General features: G+C 40.2%; 1 protein-coding gene and 1 pseudogene across 1 annotated transcript in view; both read left to right on the top strand.

The window, feature by feature from the left end:
• The window catches only part of LOC133763837 (glycerophosphodiester phosphodiesterase domain-containing protein 4-like), a 67,596-nt gene that overhangs the window by 10,043 nt on the left and 40,020 nt on the right, over positions 1 to 17,533 (top strand). Inside the window, exons 3-9 of the mRNA XM_062197568.1 lie at positions 1,541 to 1,634; positions 3,794 to 3,853; positions 8,453 to 8,551; positions 8,624 to 8,717; positions 10,216 to 10,293; positions 11,064 to 11,209; positions 11,571 to 11,653. Of these exons, the coding sequence (XP_062053552.1) occupies positions 1,541 to 1,634; positions 3,794 to 3,853; positions 8,453 to 8,551; positions 8,624 to 8,717; positions 10,216 to 10,293; positions 11,064 to 11,209; positions 11,571 to 11,653 (654 nt within the window). The remainder of the gene's footprint in view (positions 1 to 1,540; positions 1,635 to 3,793; positions 3,854 to 8,452; positions 8,552 to 8,623; positions 8,718 to 10,215; positions 10,294 to 11,063; positions 11,210 to 11,570; positions 11,654 to 17,533) is intronic.
• LOC133764865 (EKC/KEOPS complex subunit GON7-like) lies at positions 15,121 to 15,486 on the top strand (annotated as a pseudogene).

The following is a 17,533-nucleotide window of genomic DNA, read 5'->3' as shown; positions in this document are numbered from 1 at the left end:
CTTTCTTTCTTTCTTTCTTTCTTTCTTTCTTTCTTTCTTTCTTTCTTTCTTTCTCTCTTTCTCTTTCTCTCTCTCTCTCTTTCTCTCTCTTTCTCTTTCTTTCTCTTTCTCTCTCTTTCTTTCTTTCTCTCTTTCTCTCTTTCTTTTTCTCTTTCTTTCTCTCTTTCTCTCTTTCTTTCTCTCTCTCTTTCTCTCTCTTTCTTTCTTTTTCTTTCTTTCTCTTTCTTTCTCTCTCTTTCTCTCTCTTTCTTTCTTTTTCTTTCTTTCTCTTTCTTTCTCTCTCTTTCTCTCTTTCTCTTTCTTTCTCTCTCTTTCTTTCTTTCTCTCTCTTTCTCTCTTTCTCTCTCTTTCTTTCTTTCTTTCTTTTCTTCCTTTTCTTTTCTTTTCTTCTCTTCTCTTTTCTTTCTTTTCTTTCACAGGCAGAGTTAGACAATGAGAGAGAGAGACAGAGAGAAAGGTCTTCCTTGTGTTGGTTCACCCCCTAAATGGCCGCTGTGGCCAGTGCGCTGCACTGATCCGAAGCCAGGAGCCAGGTGCTTCCTCCTGGTCTCCCATGTGGGTGCAGGGCCCAAGCACCTGGGCCATCCTCCACTGCACTCCCAGGCCACAGCAGAGAGCTGGGCTAGAAGAAGAGCAACCGGGACAGAACCGGCACCCTGACCGGGACTAGAACCCTAGTGCTGGTGCCGCAGACAGAGGATTGGCCTAGTGAGCTGTGGCACCGGCTGTATACCTATATTTTCTATCCTGACCATTCTTGCTGTCTTGTTTTGGTTTGCTCTGGAAATGATAGTATTTAATCTTTATTCTTCAAAGTTTAACATTAGTATTTTATCCTTTTTCTGGATGATACAAGGAATCTTGAAGCACCTTGTCTCTGAAGCTGTATGCCTTTATCATCATATATTTTAATCCTACATAGATTTTCAATCACAGATGACTTTTTTGTATAGATAGTATTTCTTTAGATAGATGTACATATTTGCCTTTTTATTTTTTATAAAGAGTTATTTATTTTGAATGTCAGAATTAGAGAGAGAGAGAGATTTTCCATTTGCTGGTTCATTCCCCAGATGGCTCTCTTCTTATCTCCCTCCATTTTCTTTTCTTTTCTTTTTTAAAGATTTATTTTAATTATTTGAAAGGCAGAGTTAAAAAAAGGGAAAGAGAGACAGAGAGGTCGTTCTTTTGCTTGTTCACTCTCCAAATAACCGCATCGACCAGGGCTGAGCCAGGCTGAAGCCAGGATCCAGGAATGTCTTCCATATCTTAGACATGCGTACAGGGGCCCAAGCATTTGGGCCATCCTCTGCTGCTTTCCCTGGCACATTAGCAAGGGGCTGGATCAGAAGTGGAGCAGCCTGGATGCAGACATGTGTCCATGTGGGATGCTGGCATTGCAAGTGGCGGCTTTACGTACTAGCCACAACACTGGCCCCCCTCCATTTTCTTATGCCTCACCTGTCCTGCTTGTCCCCATCCTAGATGGAGATGCTGCTGATTTCTGCCCTGTTTTAAGGATTGAAACATGTTTTTCCAGGGCCATTTTTCTAGGAACAGGAATCTGGGTCTTCAGTTCCATAATTTTTCTGAGTATACTTGGGACCCTGACTGCCTATACTTCATTGCTGGTGGTGAGTAACACTTCCCATGTGTCTTTCTTGAGTAGCCTCAGGAGGTCCTCCTACTTGGGAATGGTATCTAGTTGGTGTTAGGAAACCTCATGTCCTAAATATCACTCATGTCTAAGCAGTGTTGGGGTTTATGTCAGCTACTTGAATTTTAGGCATAAAGGACTGGGGGTGGGAGGCTAGAGCTATTAGAGGATGTAACTTATAGTTGGGCCCATTGAAAGGGTGGCAGCACATCCCTTCTCCATTCCCCTGTTTCCTAGTCTACTCTGATTCCTCAGAATTGTCATTTTAGACACCCACAGCTTCAAATAAGCAGTCTTTATGGGCCTTATAAATTAGTTTATAAATCCATTCTAATGTACAAATGCTAGTCACCTAGCTCAGAGGCAGAGTATGTTTTGGCAAAAGCCTTTAGGCAATAGTATGACTCTTCCTCTCTTACCTGACATTTATGCCATGTAAGAGAAAGTCTGTGAGAAAAAAATCTCAATAGATGGGTAATGTTGGGCCAAGTTTTTCATTTTTCACCTTTGCTCATACAAAGGAAAGACGTCTTTCTGTGATTTTACAATTCCCTGTCCCCTCTGATACCCAGTATGATGCAGAAGAGCTTGTCCCCCAAATCTATTGGCATTTGCATTTTCAACAGAATTTATTAATGTGAGTATAACATAGTGATAAAGTACTCATTATATAAAAATCAATAAAGCATTCAGTTTCTGTTTTCATGCAGGATATTTTATAGAGATTGGATGAGACAGAAAGTTAAAATTACTGCTTTGATGTTTGGAATTTAGTAATACAAGTAAGTCTATGTCACAGATAGGACATTTTAACTGTCACCAGAGAGACCTAACAAAGTTCTTTTAAAGAGTCTGAGAGAAGAGGTGGCTGCCAACCAAAAGCATTAAAGAAACCTTCTTATTGGAGTGGTATCTGGAAGGAACACTAGATTCAGATAGGGAAATGACAGAGAGGGAACATCATGAAAAAGTCCCCCAAACAGAAAAACATGGAGTTTACTTTGAAGAGGGAAAGGTCAATTCTGTTAACATGTAGGGCATAATGAATAATGGGAGGCACAGCTGAAAAGGAAGGTTTGTGACATATTTTGAAAGGCCAGAAAATAAGAATAAGACATTTGACATAAATTAAGTGTCTGTTTTAGAAAATAATTTTAGAAGTTGGATGTAAAGGGTACTACGGATAGTGAGGACAGTTTGAAACTTTTATTTTTAGTTGGAAAAATGCAAATGCAAATGAAGTATGTGCTCTCAGCCAAAATCTGGTCACTGCATTGTAACACTTTCACCTACAGTCAACTTGAAATGATATTGTTAGCTGATTGAGTGGGGACAAGTGTCCAAGAGAGCAGTACATTTGAACAAATTTTCTATTCTACTCTTTTGGATACAACAGTGAAAAAGGAAGGAAACAGGATTTCTTTTTTTGCAGCTCTGTCATTAGGTGACTGATCTTCAGTTTCTTTTTTTTTCAAATGAGAATGCTGGTAAATTTACTTTATCAGGCTGCAAAAGACCAAATGAAATAATTTTGATAGATAAGTGCCTTACACACATTTGGACCATATCATTAATATTGTAGTCATCTGAGTACTCCTGTTTTCAGTTTCTGTGTCCATGTTGACTTGGTGACTGATTAGATTAATATTCAACTCTAAGATTAATTGAGTATATACCAGTGTTAACAGTTGTAACATCAATGTTGGTTTCTCAAGAAAAAGCTTTTAAATGAATCTTGGAAGGGCTGATTCTTAACTTCTGTTCTCTCAAAAATCCAAGTAATACCAGGTATAAAGTTCATTGCAGGAAAAAGAAATGGACAGAAACTAAAGAAGGGAATCAGTGTGATAAATTGATATAAAATCTCAGAGGAAATAATAATTCTTGTGGGTGCTGGTGAGAGTTACAAATAGAAGGTAATATTTAAACTGGCTTTGCATGGGTAGTGACAAGGAGAGGGATAACTTTTCAGACCAAGAAACAGCATGGTAAACTCCCAGAGGCTGAAAAATAAATGTAGTGCCCAACCATGAAGGAAATTTTGAGCTACAGAACAGTGCTTTGGGCAGCAACTTGGCGATTTCAAAACAATCTCCATTTTTTCTTTTTCTTTCTTTTTTTTTTTTCCTTTTGCAGGTGGTAGGAGTTTTGTTGCTTCGGGAAAGAATCGAACTGTACTTGCACAAGTGTCATAAGGTAGGACATCTGAATCCCCATAGGAGACCTTAGACCAGGACTGACTGTTCCTTGGCACTCAGTTTTGCATACAGAGTCGCCTTTTCTTCTAGTGTTCTTCCAGAGAGAAGATACCTACTGACACAGTTTTAGCTGAATCAGTTACATTTCTAACAGTTGTAATTGACACGCTGAAGGAGATAAACCCAAGCTAAACCCAAAGTTTATTCTTTCTCACTACTCCTTCTGTTAGCCTATTCTTTCCATCCCAATTAAATCTTGGGCAAATTCCTTACTTTGCCAGTACTTTTCAGTTACAAAAACATTCTATTTCAGTTCAGTATAATAAACTAAACTTCACTTTATTGATCTTTAAACTTCCCCCTCCTATATTGGACCTGATCCAAGCCTAGAATCCTGCAGTGGTGGTGAAAACATGATGTATCTTTTACCTCTCCTCCTCCTGAGAGGTAAACAAAGAGAGCAAGTCCCACGAGATGGGATGAGTGGCATCTGGGTTTGATTCCCTCTGGACTAGGTAAATGCACAGTAGTTCCTATCCCCCACTGAGTTTTTCTGTGCAAGTTTTCTGAGACCCTTCTGCTAAAACTTTAATTTCAGCTATGTTAAGTGGAATCAGTGCCTGAATTCCTATACTCGCCTGAAATTTCTCCTTTGAAGCCCCCTGACCCTCCTTTATTTTGGATCTATTTAGAATGACACTATCATGGTTTCTTTCAAAGGGTCTATATCTGATCCCCAGAGAAAGGCAGTTTTGCCATACTATCTGAGTGTATTTCCAGTGTAGCCTCCCTTAATTTTATTCTGCTGTAGACTTGAGCAGTTGAGTGACAGCCTCTTGCTTTTGAATAGACTTTTCAGGCATGGTTTTGATAACATCCTTTGTGTTTTTCCAGATCCAGGAACATGTTAAACAAGTGTAGCCCCCTTGGAACTCTGTTTACTCAAATTGGAAGTACAGACTAGAAATATTAATTTATGAATTCTTAGATTTGAAAATTGAATCAATGAGATCTAGTTATAGAATTCAAAGAAACAAATAGTCTTTATAGATAACACCATTTGTTTTGAAATTGGTGATACCATGATCAATTAATCACTGTGAGAATCTCTATTAGTGAAACTATTCTGATTGCCATACAGGATTGTGCCTGTTACTGAAATCATGTATATGTTGCCTGTTCCAGTTATGTACTGCCTGGCCTGTGCCACAGCAGGATTTCATCATCCCTTTTGAAATCAGCAAGCCTATTTCGGTGGCAGCGTCTCTCAACTTTATGCATGTGTAGAGGATAGTCACTACAGTGCTTTTTAAGGATGCCAACACTTTCCTCACCAGTGTGTTTTTCAATGTCCTTTGAGTACCCCCAAACAACATGATAGGGAGAAGGTTAGCTTACCATTCCACCAACTTTTTTCAATAAATCTCTAGATTATTTGTGCTGTCATCTCAACTTCATTAAGCATAGGCTACCATGGATTATACTTACTATTTGGATTCTAGTATATTGAAACCAGAGTCTCTGATATATATACCTGTATCAAGAAATTTAGCCCGACCTAATGTTATCCTTTCACCTCCTTATCTAGAATTCTTAAGAGATCATTCCCACACATACTCTGTGAAATTTTTGCCAATATAAATTATTTTATAAGTCTTCATCTTTTGAGGAATTCTGGGATCTAGTTATAGTGAGGAGTCTGTATTGGCAATGAAAAGTGATGGAGAGAGAATACGAGAAAAGTTGACATTTCCTGGAAGTGGGCCTTTAGACCAGTAAGGCCCAGGATAATCAGACTCCTGAGGAAAGACTGCTTTCATGGGTTAGGGAGATTCTGTGGGGCTTGGAATTTGTTTTATTTGACTCAGAATAAATCGAGAAAGGAAAAGGTTAGCACTGTACCTATAATCTCTTCCCCTTTTACCTAGGGACGTCCAGAATGATATCACTCAAAATTCCTCATAAACATGTTAATAGCTTGACCTTCTTATAAACACATATAATAATAAATATAATAAAGATAATTATTAGCCAAAGGATAATAGAGTCATAATTTGTGAAAATTTCTAGCAGAATGTGTCTGATTTAGCTAGATTGCTTTATTGTAAATATATATGTTGTGGTAGGAGACATCGCAGGCTACAGTTATATTAATGTAATATAGCATGGGTGATCTGTAACCAGAGTACCTACTACACTTTGCTGACATTCCTCACATTTCAAGTACCAAAACAGATTGGTGCTAATACAGGAAAGGAAAGACTTTTTCATGAATTGCTACATTGGAAGGGTCAGATTTCTCCAGTGGAACATTTTTTCTGCTAGTATCCTTTAAGTCATTCACAGTCTGATGTTGAGTAAGATTTATGATTCATATGATTAGATTTAACAAGTCAACCTTTGTGGTTGTGATGCATTTAATTTACTAATAGTTTATTTAAGATGTTTGCATCTGTCGACATAAGAGAGAGTGGCCTGTGGTTTACTGTTCTTATTGTCCTTGTTGAATTTGGGTAGCTGTGTTCATACGGTGAGTTAGAAAGTATTCATTCTCTCTGTTCTCTGGAAGAGTTTGTGAAAGATTCACAATATCTCTTCCTTAAATATTTGGTAGAATTCACTGTTGAAGCTAGCAAGGAGTTAAGTTGTGAGAGAGTTAGTTGTGTATTCAGTTGCTTTATTTATTTATTTATTTTTAATTTATTTACTTGAAAGTCAGAGTTACACAGAGAGAGGAGAGGCAGAGGCAGAGGCAGAGAGAGAGGTCTTCCATCCTCTGGTTCACTCCCCAATGGGCCACAATGGCCAGAGCTGTGCCAGTCTGAAGCCAGGAGCCAGGAGCTTCCTCCAGGTCTCCCACATGGGTGCAGGGGCCCAAGGTCTTGGGCCATCTTCTACTGCTTTCCCAAGCCATAGCAGAGAGCTGGATTGGAAGTGGAGCAGCTGGGTATCAAACTGGTACCCATATGGGATGCCGGCACTGTAGGCAGTGGCCTAAGCAGGCAGAGTTAGACAGTGAGAGAGAGAGAGACAGAGAGAAAGGTCTTCCTTTTTCCGTTGGTTCATCCACCCAAGTGGCTGCTACACTGGCGCGCTGCGCGGATCCAAAGCCAGGAGCCAGGTGCTTCCTCCTGGTCTCCCATGTGGGTGCAGGGCCCAAGGACCTGGGCCATCCTCCACTGCACTCCCGGGCCACAGCAGAGAGCTAGACTGGAAGAGGAGCAACTGGGACAGAATCCGGCACCCCGACTGGGACTAGAACCCGGGGTGCCGGCGCCTCAGGTGGAGGATTAGCCTAGTGAGCTGCGGCGCCAGCCCCGTCAGTTATTTTAGATATAGAGACTCAGCAAAGGAGTGAACTTTCTACAGAGCAGTATGGATGTAGAAAAACTACATTTGAAAGGGAAGAAGTTAAGAAGGTTATGCCTTATGGTCTCAATGGGTTGTTTTTTTTTTTTTTTAAGTTTTATTTTATTTATTTGAAAGAGTTAGAAAGGTGGAGACAGATAGGTCTTACATCTGCTGATTCCCTCTGCAAATGGCCACAGTGGCCAGAGCTGAGCCGATCTGAAGCCAGGAGCCAGGAGCTTCCTCCAAGTCTCCCACGTGGGTGCAGGGTCCCAAGGACTTTGGCCATCCTCCGCTGCCTTCCCAGGTGCACCAGCAGAGAACCAGACTGGAAGTGGAGCAGCCAGGACTTGAACCTGTGCCCATATGGGATGCCGGTGCTCCAGGCTGGGGCTTTAACCTGCTGCACCACAGCCACAGCCCCTCAGTATTTTTTATACAGTATTGTGACAAGCAGATTTTATTCTTTTATTCAACAGATATTTATCCAACACTTCGTATCAGATATTCTTTAAGGCAGTGATGATACAATCTTAAACAATATAATTATTATATTTACCTTGTGAGATTTACAAGCTGTTACAGAAAAGCTACATGAAAAATGCAGTTGTGGAGCCAGCACTGTGGCATAGTAGGCTGAGCCTCTGCCTGTAGCACGGGCATTCCATGTGGGCACCGGTTTGTGTCCCAGCTGCTCTACTTCCATTCTGGCTCCCTGCTGGTGGACCTGGGAGAGCAGTGGAAGGTGGTCTGGTTCTTGGGCCCCTGTGCCTGCTTGGAGGGCCTAGGGAGGGAGGCTCCTGGCTCCTGGCCTTAGATCACCTCAGCTATGGCTGTTGCAGCTGTCTAGGGAGTGAACCAGCATATGGAAGAACTTTCTCTCTGTCTCTTCCCCTCTCTCTCTGTGACGCTGCCTCTTAAATAAATAAATATAAAAATGCAATTGTAACATATTATTTGCTTACAAATCAAGCCACATGAGGGCTCAGATGTACCTACAGATGATAAATTGGTAATGGCATTAAGACACATAGCTAGATAATTTTCTTCAGCTGTAATGTACAAAAAAGACTTAGGAACAAAGAAGGGAAATAATTGGTTCCATCCTATAATGGGAATTTGCAAAGATGAGTAGATTAAAAGAATTAGATAAGGTCCTTGATATTGTAAAGACACACATGCAATTCCAAAGGGCAGTTCTGATCCAAAATGCATGCCTGGAAGTCAGAAGATCTTTTCTGTTTCTCAGGTCCTGATTGTGCTGGTGATTCTGCTGTACATCTGTTTTATGTTTGTTCTGTTTCAATTCTGGAATGACATGTGGCTCACCTTTGGGCTGTCACTGAAGGTAAACATTCTCCTGTAGCTCTTAGCCTTATCTGTCCAGATTTGTCCAGCCTGACTTTTGGCTTTCTCTTAGATCTTTGCTCCCTACATACACCTGTGCAGCATAACTGTGATGGTTTTCCTTTCCTGGCCTTTGACCTACTATGTTGCCCGTTTGGAAAGAGAAGGTATGTCATGTGGGATGGAAACTTGCCTTTTCCATTCAGCTTTGACTTTAGCTTTCATACTCCACTCAAAAAAGTAGAAGTTTAGTAGCTACCTTCCCATCTTTCTTCGAAATTCATTTAGCTTGTTACTCAGGCATGCTCCTTAAGCTCTCATTCACCACCCAGTGTGGCTTGTCATAGTATTTCCATGACTAAACAGGCCTTCTCCTAAGAGAGATTCTTCTGGAAAAATAAGATGTTTCTCTATATTATTACACGTTTTCTAACTAAGAGTCAATAGGGGGCAGTATAGGCTTTTTTTAAAAGAATATTTATTGGAAAGAGCTATATAAAGAAAGGAAGAGACAGAGAAAGAGAGAGATAGAGAGAGAGAGAGAGAGAGCAAGAGGGAGGTCGGTTGGTCGGTCTTCTATCTGCTGGTTCACTTTCTAGATGGCTCCAATGGCTGGGGATCACCAGACTGAAGCCAGGAGCTTCTTCTGAGTCTCCCATGTGTGTGGCGAGGCCAAGCACTTGAGTCATCCTTCACTGCTTTCCCAGGCCATTAGCAGGGAACTGGATGGGAAATGGAGCAACTGGACATGAACCAAAATTGCAGGCCGTGGCTTTACCAGCTAGGCCACAACACCAGCCCCAGTAGAGGCCACTTTAATTTTTATTTTACTAGAGTGCTGATATAGTTCTTTCAGTTTGTGTTCAAATATTATTTTCAGTTCAATCTAGATCCAGATATGTTTGATTATATGTAATCAACTCAAAGCAGGCTCCTGTGGGTTCCTAGGGACTTACAGCAGAAGCAGAAATATCTGTCTCTGCCATTGGTTTCCTTTCTATTCTTTGTCCTAATATAATGGAAACCAAAGAGATTCAGATCTATACATTAAACTGCTCTGAGAATGGAGTTCTCTCTTATTGTCTTACTGATGAACCAGCAGGGGCTACTTCTCTCTCTCTCTCTCTCTTTTTTTTTTTTTTTTTGACAGGCAGAGTGGATAGTGAGAGAGAGAGACAGAGAGAAAGGTCTTCCTTTTTGCCGTTGGTTTACTCTCCAATGGCCGCTGTGGCCGGCACATCGTGCTGATCTGAAGCCAGGAGCCAGGTGCTTCTCCTGGTCTCCCACGCGGGTACAGGGCCCAAGGACTTGGGCCATCCTCCACTGCCTTCCCAGGCCACAGCAGAGAGCTGGCCTGGAAGAGGGGCAACTGGGACTAGAACCTGATGTGCCGGCGCCGCAAGGCGGAGGATTAGCCTGTTAAGCCACGGCGCCGGCCAAGGGCTACTTCTCTTTGGTCTCAGTCTTTTACAATTGGTTATATAGCAGGTATTTGCATCTTAACTAATGAAGTAATGTAGGTTCAATTAAAGCTGAGAAGATGGTGATGCCCTTGTGTTTTTGCACGTGTGTGTGTTTGTGTGGAGGGTAATTTTTAGAAAATATATCTAGGTTAAGAACTTGCATAGGACAATAATAACTTCTTTTTCACTTTCTTAATTTCAGTTAGAGTAAGAAGATACAGGATGACATACTATGAGAAAGAAAGACTCAAGAGATGTAATATATTCACAAGGTTAAGAGGTTAGAGCTGGAGACCTAGATTTGAAGTCACTGAAGCATAAGTGGTAACTTTAAAATGTACAAATGTGTAAAATCCTCAGAGGTTTAAAATAGTTAATGTGTGGACTGTCCAGTTATAACAGGATTATGGAAAGGCTCTGTATGTAAAAGTGTGGGAAGTGGGGCAGGGGACAGGGAAGGGGGAAAGAGGGAGGGAGCGAAGTAACTGTTATTTATTGAGTGACTATGATAAATCAACACTGTCGTAACAATTCTGTAAAGTTAATGTTAGCAACAAGAGAGCCTCAGAAGAAAATGAAGACCCAGAGAGGTTAAGTCATATCCTTAGGGGTATAATTAGGAAGTAGGAGAACCTAACTGTGAACCCAGATTTCTGTCAGTTAGTGCCCTTCCCACTATACTGTACTAGCCTAAATATAGGAGTATTTTAGGATGATTTTACAGGCTTTCTCAGAAGCAGCCAGGTTCTTCCTCCTGAAAGCATTCCCTTCTTTCTTTCCCTTCCCTTCCCATTCCTTGGTGCTGCTTTGTAAGTTACAGCTCCAATTATCTTGTCATAATAAAGCCTTATATTTGGATAGTCCTGTGCTTTTATATTCAAATTCCTGAACATAGTGGGAATGTGACACCAATAGAAAATAAATTAGCTAAGCCCCTAGAGTTGGTGAAACTCATGGACTGGGATTTACTTCGACCGCTTGTTTGGAATAATTAGTTGTTTGGAATGGTTCTCTTTATTTACACCTACTTCCTTCTCCTAACTTTGTCAGCTCTACAGATGGCTGCCGGATTGCCTTTTCTTCTTATCCTTGTATGTCTTTATTTGATGCCTCTGGGGATTTATTCTCCCTGCATTCAGAAAAAGGAGGATTTGGGACCCAAACCAGTCTTCTTTGCACATAGAGGTGCACCCATGGTAGGTCTGAGCATGATGAAATAGGGTGAGTACAAGTATGTATGGATGAGAAAAGAGGGCCTTGGAACCATAGGAGTCCCTGGAAAGGAAAAAGAATTGTTTTTATAGGAATAAAAAGGTAATATAGAGGATGGGCATGAACCCAAGTCACCTAACTCCCAGTGCATTTCTCTTTATCAAGCCCAGTGACATTGCCTCAAGTGAGCAGAGTCCCAGAATTCTATTGAACAGAGGGGAACACAGACTCTATGGAAAGAGAGCTAACAGAGCTCTTTTATTGTGTAACTCTGTTGCTATTATAAAAGGTATGGTTGGGAGGAAAGATTCTGAGACATGGGGCTGATATATTTTTCTTCCATAGCATGGGCCAGAGAATACCATGATGGCCTTTGAGAAAGCTGTTGAATTTGGGGCCTATGGGCTGGAGACTGATGTGCACTTAAGGTAAGAAAGCAGAGACTGGAGAAGGAGGCAGAAAAGAAGGTCCATGGAAGAGAACCAGTCTGGTCCAAAGGAATTTCTTTGTGTGTACATGCCACACATGTGAGCCACATCTCCCTTACAAACCTCTACATTCTTAATTATAGACTCTGAAAAACAGTCTCCACATGTAATTCAAATTTGTTCCTATTGAAAACCATGTTTACAATTAAACCCTATGTTCTGCCTTAGTAGTTTATTTAGCTAACATTTCCTTGGGATTAAAGACTTAAATCTACGACCCGAAACCATCAAATTATTAGAGAGCATTGGAGAAACCCTGCAAGATATAGGCACAGGCAAAGACTTCCTGGAAAATACTCCAACAGCACAGGCAGTCAAAACCAAAATTAACATTTGGGATTGCATCAAATTGAGAAGTTTCTGTACTTCAAAAGAAACAGTCAGGAAAGTGAAGAGGCAACCAACAGAATGGGAAAAAATATTTGCAAACTATACTACAGATAAAGGATTGATAACCAGAATCTACAAAGAAATCAAGAAAATCCACAACAACAAAACAAACAACCCACTAAAGAGATGGGCCAAAGACCTCAATAGACATTTTTCGAAAGAGGAAATACAAATGGCCAACAGACACATGAAAAAATGTTCAAGATCACTAGCAATCAGAGAAATGCAAATCAAAACCACAATGAGGTTCCATCTCACCCCGGTGAGAATGGCTCACATTCAGAAATCTACCAACAACAGATGCTGGAGAGGATGTGGGGAAAAAGGGACACTAACCCACTGTTGGTGGGAATGCAAACTGGTTAAGCCACTATGGAAGTCTGTCTGGAGATTCCTCAGAAACCTGAACATAACCCTACCATACAACCCAGCCATCCCACTCCTTGGAATTTACCCAAAGGAAATTAATTTGGCTAATAAAAAAGCCATCTGCACGTTAATGTTTATTGCAGCTCAATTCACAATAGCTAAGACCTGGAACCAACCCAAATGCCCATCAACAGTAGACTGGATAAAGAAATTATGGGACATGTACTCCATAGAATACTATACAGCAGTAAGAAACAACGAAACCCAGTCATTTGCAACAAGATGGAGCAATCTGGAAAACATCATGCTGAGTGAATTAAGCCAGACCCAAAGAGAAAAATATCATTTGTTTTCCCTGATCGGTGACAACTGAGCACCAAAGGGGAAACCTGTTAAGTGAAACGGACACTATAAGCAACAATGAACTGATCAGCTCCTGTCCTGACTTTAGATGTACAATGTAATACTTTATCCATTTTAGTATTTGTTGTTATTGTTGTTGTTCTAGTACTATTGGTGGAACCTCATATATTCCAGGCCTCCTTCTGAGTGCTGGAGAGATGCAAACAAGTAAGAAATAGTCCTGCTTAAGAGATATTTCCAGCTAGTGAAGGAGACATAGCATGTTTACTAATAACCACAAAATAAAATTGTCAGATGCAGTGTAACCTCAGGGGAGGAAAAGGCCATCTCCTGATATGTGAAAAGAAGAAAAAAAAAGTATGGTTAAAGTTGTGTTTGTATTGAACCTTGAAAGAAAATACTATTTTACCAAGCACAGATGAGAGAAAGAGCATTCCAAGCAGAGACTAGAGCATATTCAATAGCTTGTTCATTTATACCTAAATGGGAAATAACAAATTTATATATTAGAGAGTAACCTGTTTAGATGCCAAAAGTGTAATGATTTGGTGACAGGGGAGGGCTATTTGAGGAAGAGGTATAGATTGTAAGGCTGATTGAGGTTGGATCATGGAGATGCCTAAATGTGTAAGGAGCAGCTATGATAAGTTTTAGAGGGCAGATTGCCTCATTTTTATAGAAAGATGTGTTTTAGACTCATCTATCAGTCTATGATGAAAAAATTATCAGGGATAGGGGCTGGCGCTGTGAGTTAAAGTCCTGGCCTGAAACGCCAGTGTCCCATATGGGTGTCGGTTCTAGTCCCGGCTGCTCCTCTTTCCATCCAGCCCTGTGCTGTGGCCTGGGAAAGCAGTAGAAGATGGCCCAAATCCTTGGGCTTCTGCACCCATGTGGGAGACCTGGAAGAGGCTCCTGGCTCTAGGCTTCAGATCGGCACAGCTCTGGCCATTGTGGCCATCTGGGGAGTGAACCAGCAGATGGAAGACCTCTTTCTCTGTCTCTACCTCTCGCTGTAACTCTGTCTTTAAAATAAATAAATAAATCTTTAAAAAAATTATCAGGGAGATGGGTAGCAGACAGAAAATAAGACTTGGATCAGAGCAAAATCAGGGACAAAAAGACACACTTTTGCTATAGCATCTGTGTCAGTGTGTGGCTGAGGAAATAGAAAGGCTTCCTCTCTGATGGGTGTTTAAGTGTATGTGATGTGATGTGTACAAGTTCCTTTTGCAGTTTTTCTGGGAGGAAAACAGAAAAGAAAGAGAACATTCTGTTTCATAGAGTTGCCTAGTTTGAATCTGAATTCAAAGCAGGGAAATGTATTGATCAGGTCAGAAGGCTAAAATGTAGATGATAAAGTCAAGATTAGAACTATATTTCCTGACCCCAGCCTGGGATTCTGAATGTTACTCAGCAGTGACAGTGGTGCCAAATAGAATATTTTGAATTGGGATTGAAACTGGTTGTTCTAATAGAGCTCATAGAATCTCTTCATGGAAGTGCCTAGGGATCCTGGGTATACTGTGATAAAAGTATTTAGATACTGCACTCCCAGCATATGATCCTGCACTCCTTGTCCTTTTCTGTTATTTTTGTGACTTCAACCTTGATGTAGATAATCCTTCCAACTCCTTAATTTCTCTTTTAAGTTTGATGTAGTTTCACTTGCCTATTTTTTGCCTTTGTTGGCTGTGCTTTTGGTGATATATCTGAAATTATTATCAAATCTGATGTCATGAAGCTTTTCCCCTATATTTTCCTTTGGAAATGTTGTAGTCTCAGCTCTTATATTTAGGCTTTTGGTATATTTTGAATTGATTTTTTTGTATTGTGTAATGTAAGGTTCCAGCTTTTTTTTTGTCTCTGGATATCCAGTTTTCCCAATACTGTTGGCTGAAGAGAATTTCTTATCTTCATTGAGTGGTCTTGGCACCCTTCTCAAGGATCATCTGACCGTAAACACAAGGGTTTATTTCTCAGACCTGTATTCCATTGATCTGTTTTTGTCCTAACAGTACTACATTGTTTTGATTAATGTATCTTTGAAATTAATAAATGTGAACCTTCCAAGTTGGTTTTCTTTTTAAAAAATTGTTTTGGTTGTTTAAGATTCTTTGATTTCATATGAATAGGGTATCAGTTTTTCTATCAAAAATACTGTAAGCATTTTGATAAACACTATTAAATCTATAGATTTCTCTGGCAAGCATGGATATGCTAACAATCCATGAACACAAGACGTCTTTGCAGACCCTGTGTTGTGGTATTGAAGCTCAGTGACTGCCATGGAGTTACTGGGAGAGTGTGTCAGCAGGAAGGGAAGCCACCCAAGCTGACTTTGGTTGACTCTGACCCTCTCCAAGGCGTGCTGTCAGGTGTGGCCCAGATGTGGGAGCTGGTAACTGAGCTCTGGCCTGCTGGTATAATAGAATGTGCAGGACTGGGTGGTGGTAGCTTGAGACGAGGCTTCGGACAGTGATGATGAAGACAATATAAAAGATGAAAATTACATTGATAGCAGAGCTAGTTCAGGTGGACCATCTGCAAAATTGTCAAATCATCATCTTAACAGTAGCTCTTATGAAATTTTAAAAAAACTGCTATTCCATTCTCATTATTATTTACATTTAAGGAAGACTTTGTGCTCTTAATTCAGAAAGGCATTAATTTTGTTTCCCAGGTCAGTTTTGCCAAAGAGAAAACTGTTTCTACTGAAGAAAGATAAAATAAGTGTTTAGAAATTAAGTTTGATTTCTCAAGTAATAAATAAAATTCAAGCCATGAAAATAAAATAGAATACTTAGTAATGTACAAAATCCTCTAAGTTGGTAACTGAATTTTTATTTTCTCTTTTTAAAATAACCATTAACTTGTGTTATCTAAATATTTTGGCTTCTGCTTCTGTTATGAAAAGTACTTGTCATGATTCATGGGCAGTAACATTTCAAGGAACTGACATGAGTTTTTAGAGTTAGATATCAATGAATTTACCCATCGTAAAGACATCCAGAGATGACAGCACTCAATGAATGTAGACTAATGTTCTGATGCATATTGTATGTTAAGAGAGCCAGACAACATTTTTTTTTTTTTTTGTGCTATGGTCTGTTATATGTACACGTACAAATACAAGGCCTTAAGTAAACAATCTACATTGATGATAACTGGATATTTCTTCTCCTCCTCCTCTCGTCATATTTTGTTTTCACTTAAGAAAGGATTATTGAATCCTTTTAAAAATATATATTATCCCCCCCCCACCCAGTATAGATGTCATTCTATTTATTTTCATAGTGTTTCCTCAGTGTAGAGGTTTTTTCATTTTCTTGGTTAGGTATAATCCTAAGCATTACTCTCTTTTATGCTATTATAAATGGGAGTGTTTTCTTAATTTTCTTTCAGATTGCTCCTTATTAGGATACAGAAGTGAAACTTACTTCACATGTTGATTTTGTATTCTGCAACTTTATTGAATTTGTTTGACAGTTTCTCTGGGGGGAATTTTGAAGTGTTCTACATATAAGATCACTTCATTTGCAAACAGAGATGATTTTACTTACTATTTGCAGATTTGGATTTCTTTTATTTCTGTTTCTTAATTCCACTGACTAGATCTTCAGTACTGTGTTGAACAGAAATGACAAGAGCAGAAATTCTTGCCTTGTTCTTTACCTTAGAGGAAAGACTTTGAGGATTTCACCACTGAGTGTGATGTTAGCTGGGGGGTTTCAAACCTTCCTTTTCTAGATCGAATAATACTCTCAGATTTTGTTTATCCAGTCATCTATTGATGGACATTTGGGTTGCATCTACCATTATCCAGCCTGATAATGCTGCTATGAACATAGGTGTACAAATATCTTTTTGAGTCCCTGCTTTCAATTGTTTTGGCCATATACCCAGAAGAGGAATTGCTGAGTAATAAAGTGATTTATTGTTTAATTATTTGAGGGATGGTCATGATCGACTAATGGAGTTTTAAAACCTTTATGTACAGTCCTTGGCACACTTTTGAATAACTTATACATGAAACCAATGAGAAATACCATAGTGGATTACTTGAACATTGCTTTGGAACATCATCCAGGTTGTATTTTTTTTTTTAAAGATTTATTTATTTGAAAGGCAGAGCTACAGAGAGGCAGAGGCAGAGAGAGAGAATGCTTCACTCCCCAGGTGGCCACAACGCTGGGAGCTGCACCCATCAGAAGCCAGGAGCCAGGAACTTCCTCCAGGTCTCCCATGCAGGTGCAGGGGCCCAAGGACTTGGGCCATCTTCCAGTGCTTTGCCAGGCCACAGCAGAGAGCTGGATGGGAAGTGGAGCAGCCAGGACTAGAACCAGCGTCCAGATGGGATGCTGGCACCACGGGCAGCATTTCTACCCACCATGCCACAGCTCCAACCCAGTTTATAGACTGGTTTCTGGGTAGCACACATGTGGAAAAGACCAGAAGAGCATTGTAGAAAAATAGAAAACTAAATTGGCATTTGAACCCCAGCCCAAAACGTTTACTAAGACATGTTCTGAACCTAAAGTTTTTGACTGTCTGCCATAAATAGAGTTAAATAAGAACCATTGTGGCTGGTGTTGTGGTGTAGCAAGTAAAGCCTCTGCCTTCAATGTCAGCATCTTATATGGGCACCATTTTGAGTCCCGGCTGCTCCACTTCTGATCTGGCTCCCAGCTAATGTACCTG

The sequence above is a fragment of the Lepus europaeus genome, chromosome 7 (genome assembly GCF_033115175.1).
Source record: "Lepus europaeus isolate LE1 chromosome 7, mLepTim1.pri, whole genome shotgun sequence".
In the NCBI taxonomy this organism is placed as follows: Eukaryota; Metazoa; Chordata; class Mammalia; order Lagomorpha; family Leporidae; genus Lepus; species Lepus europaeus.
This window is presented reverse-complemented; position numbering and strand designations above follow the sequence as displayed.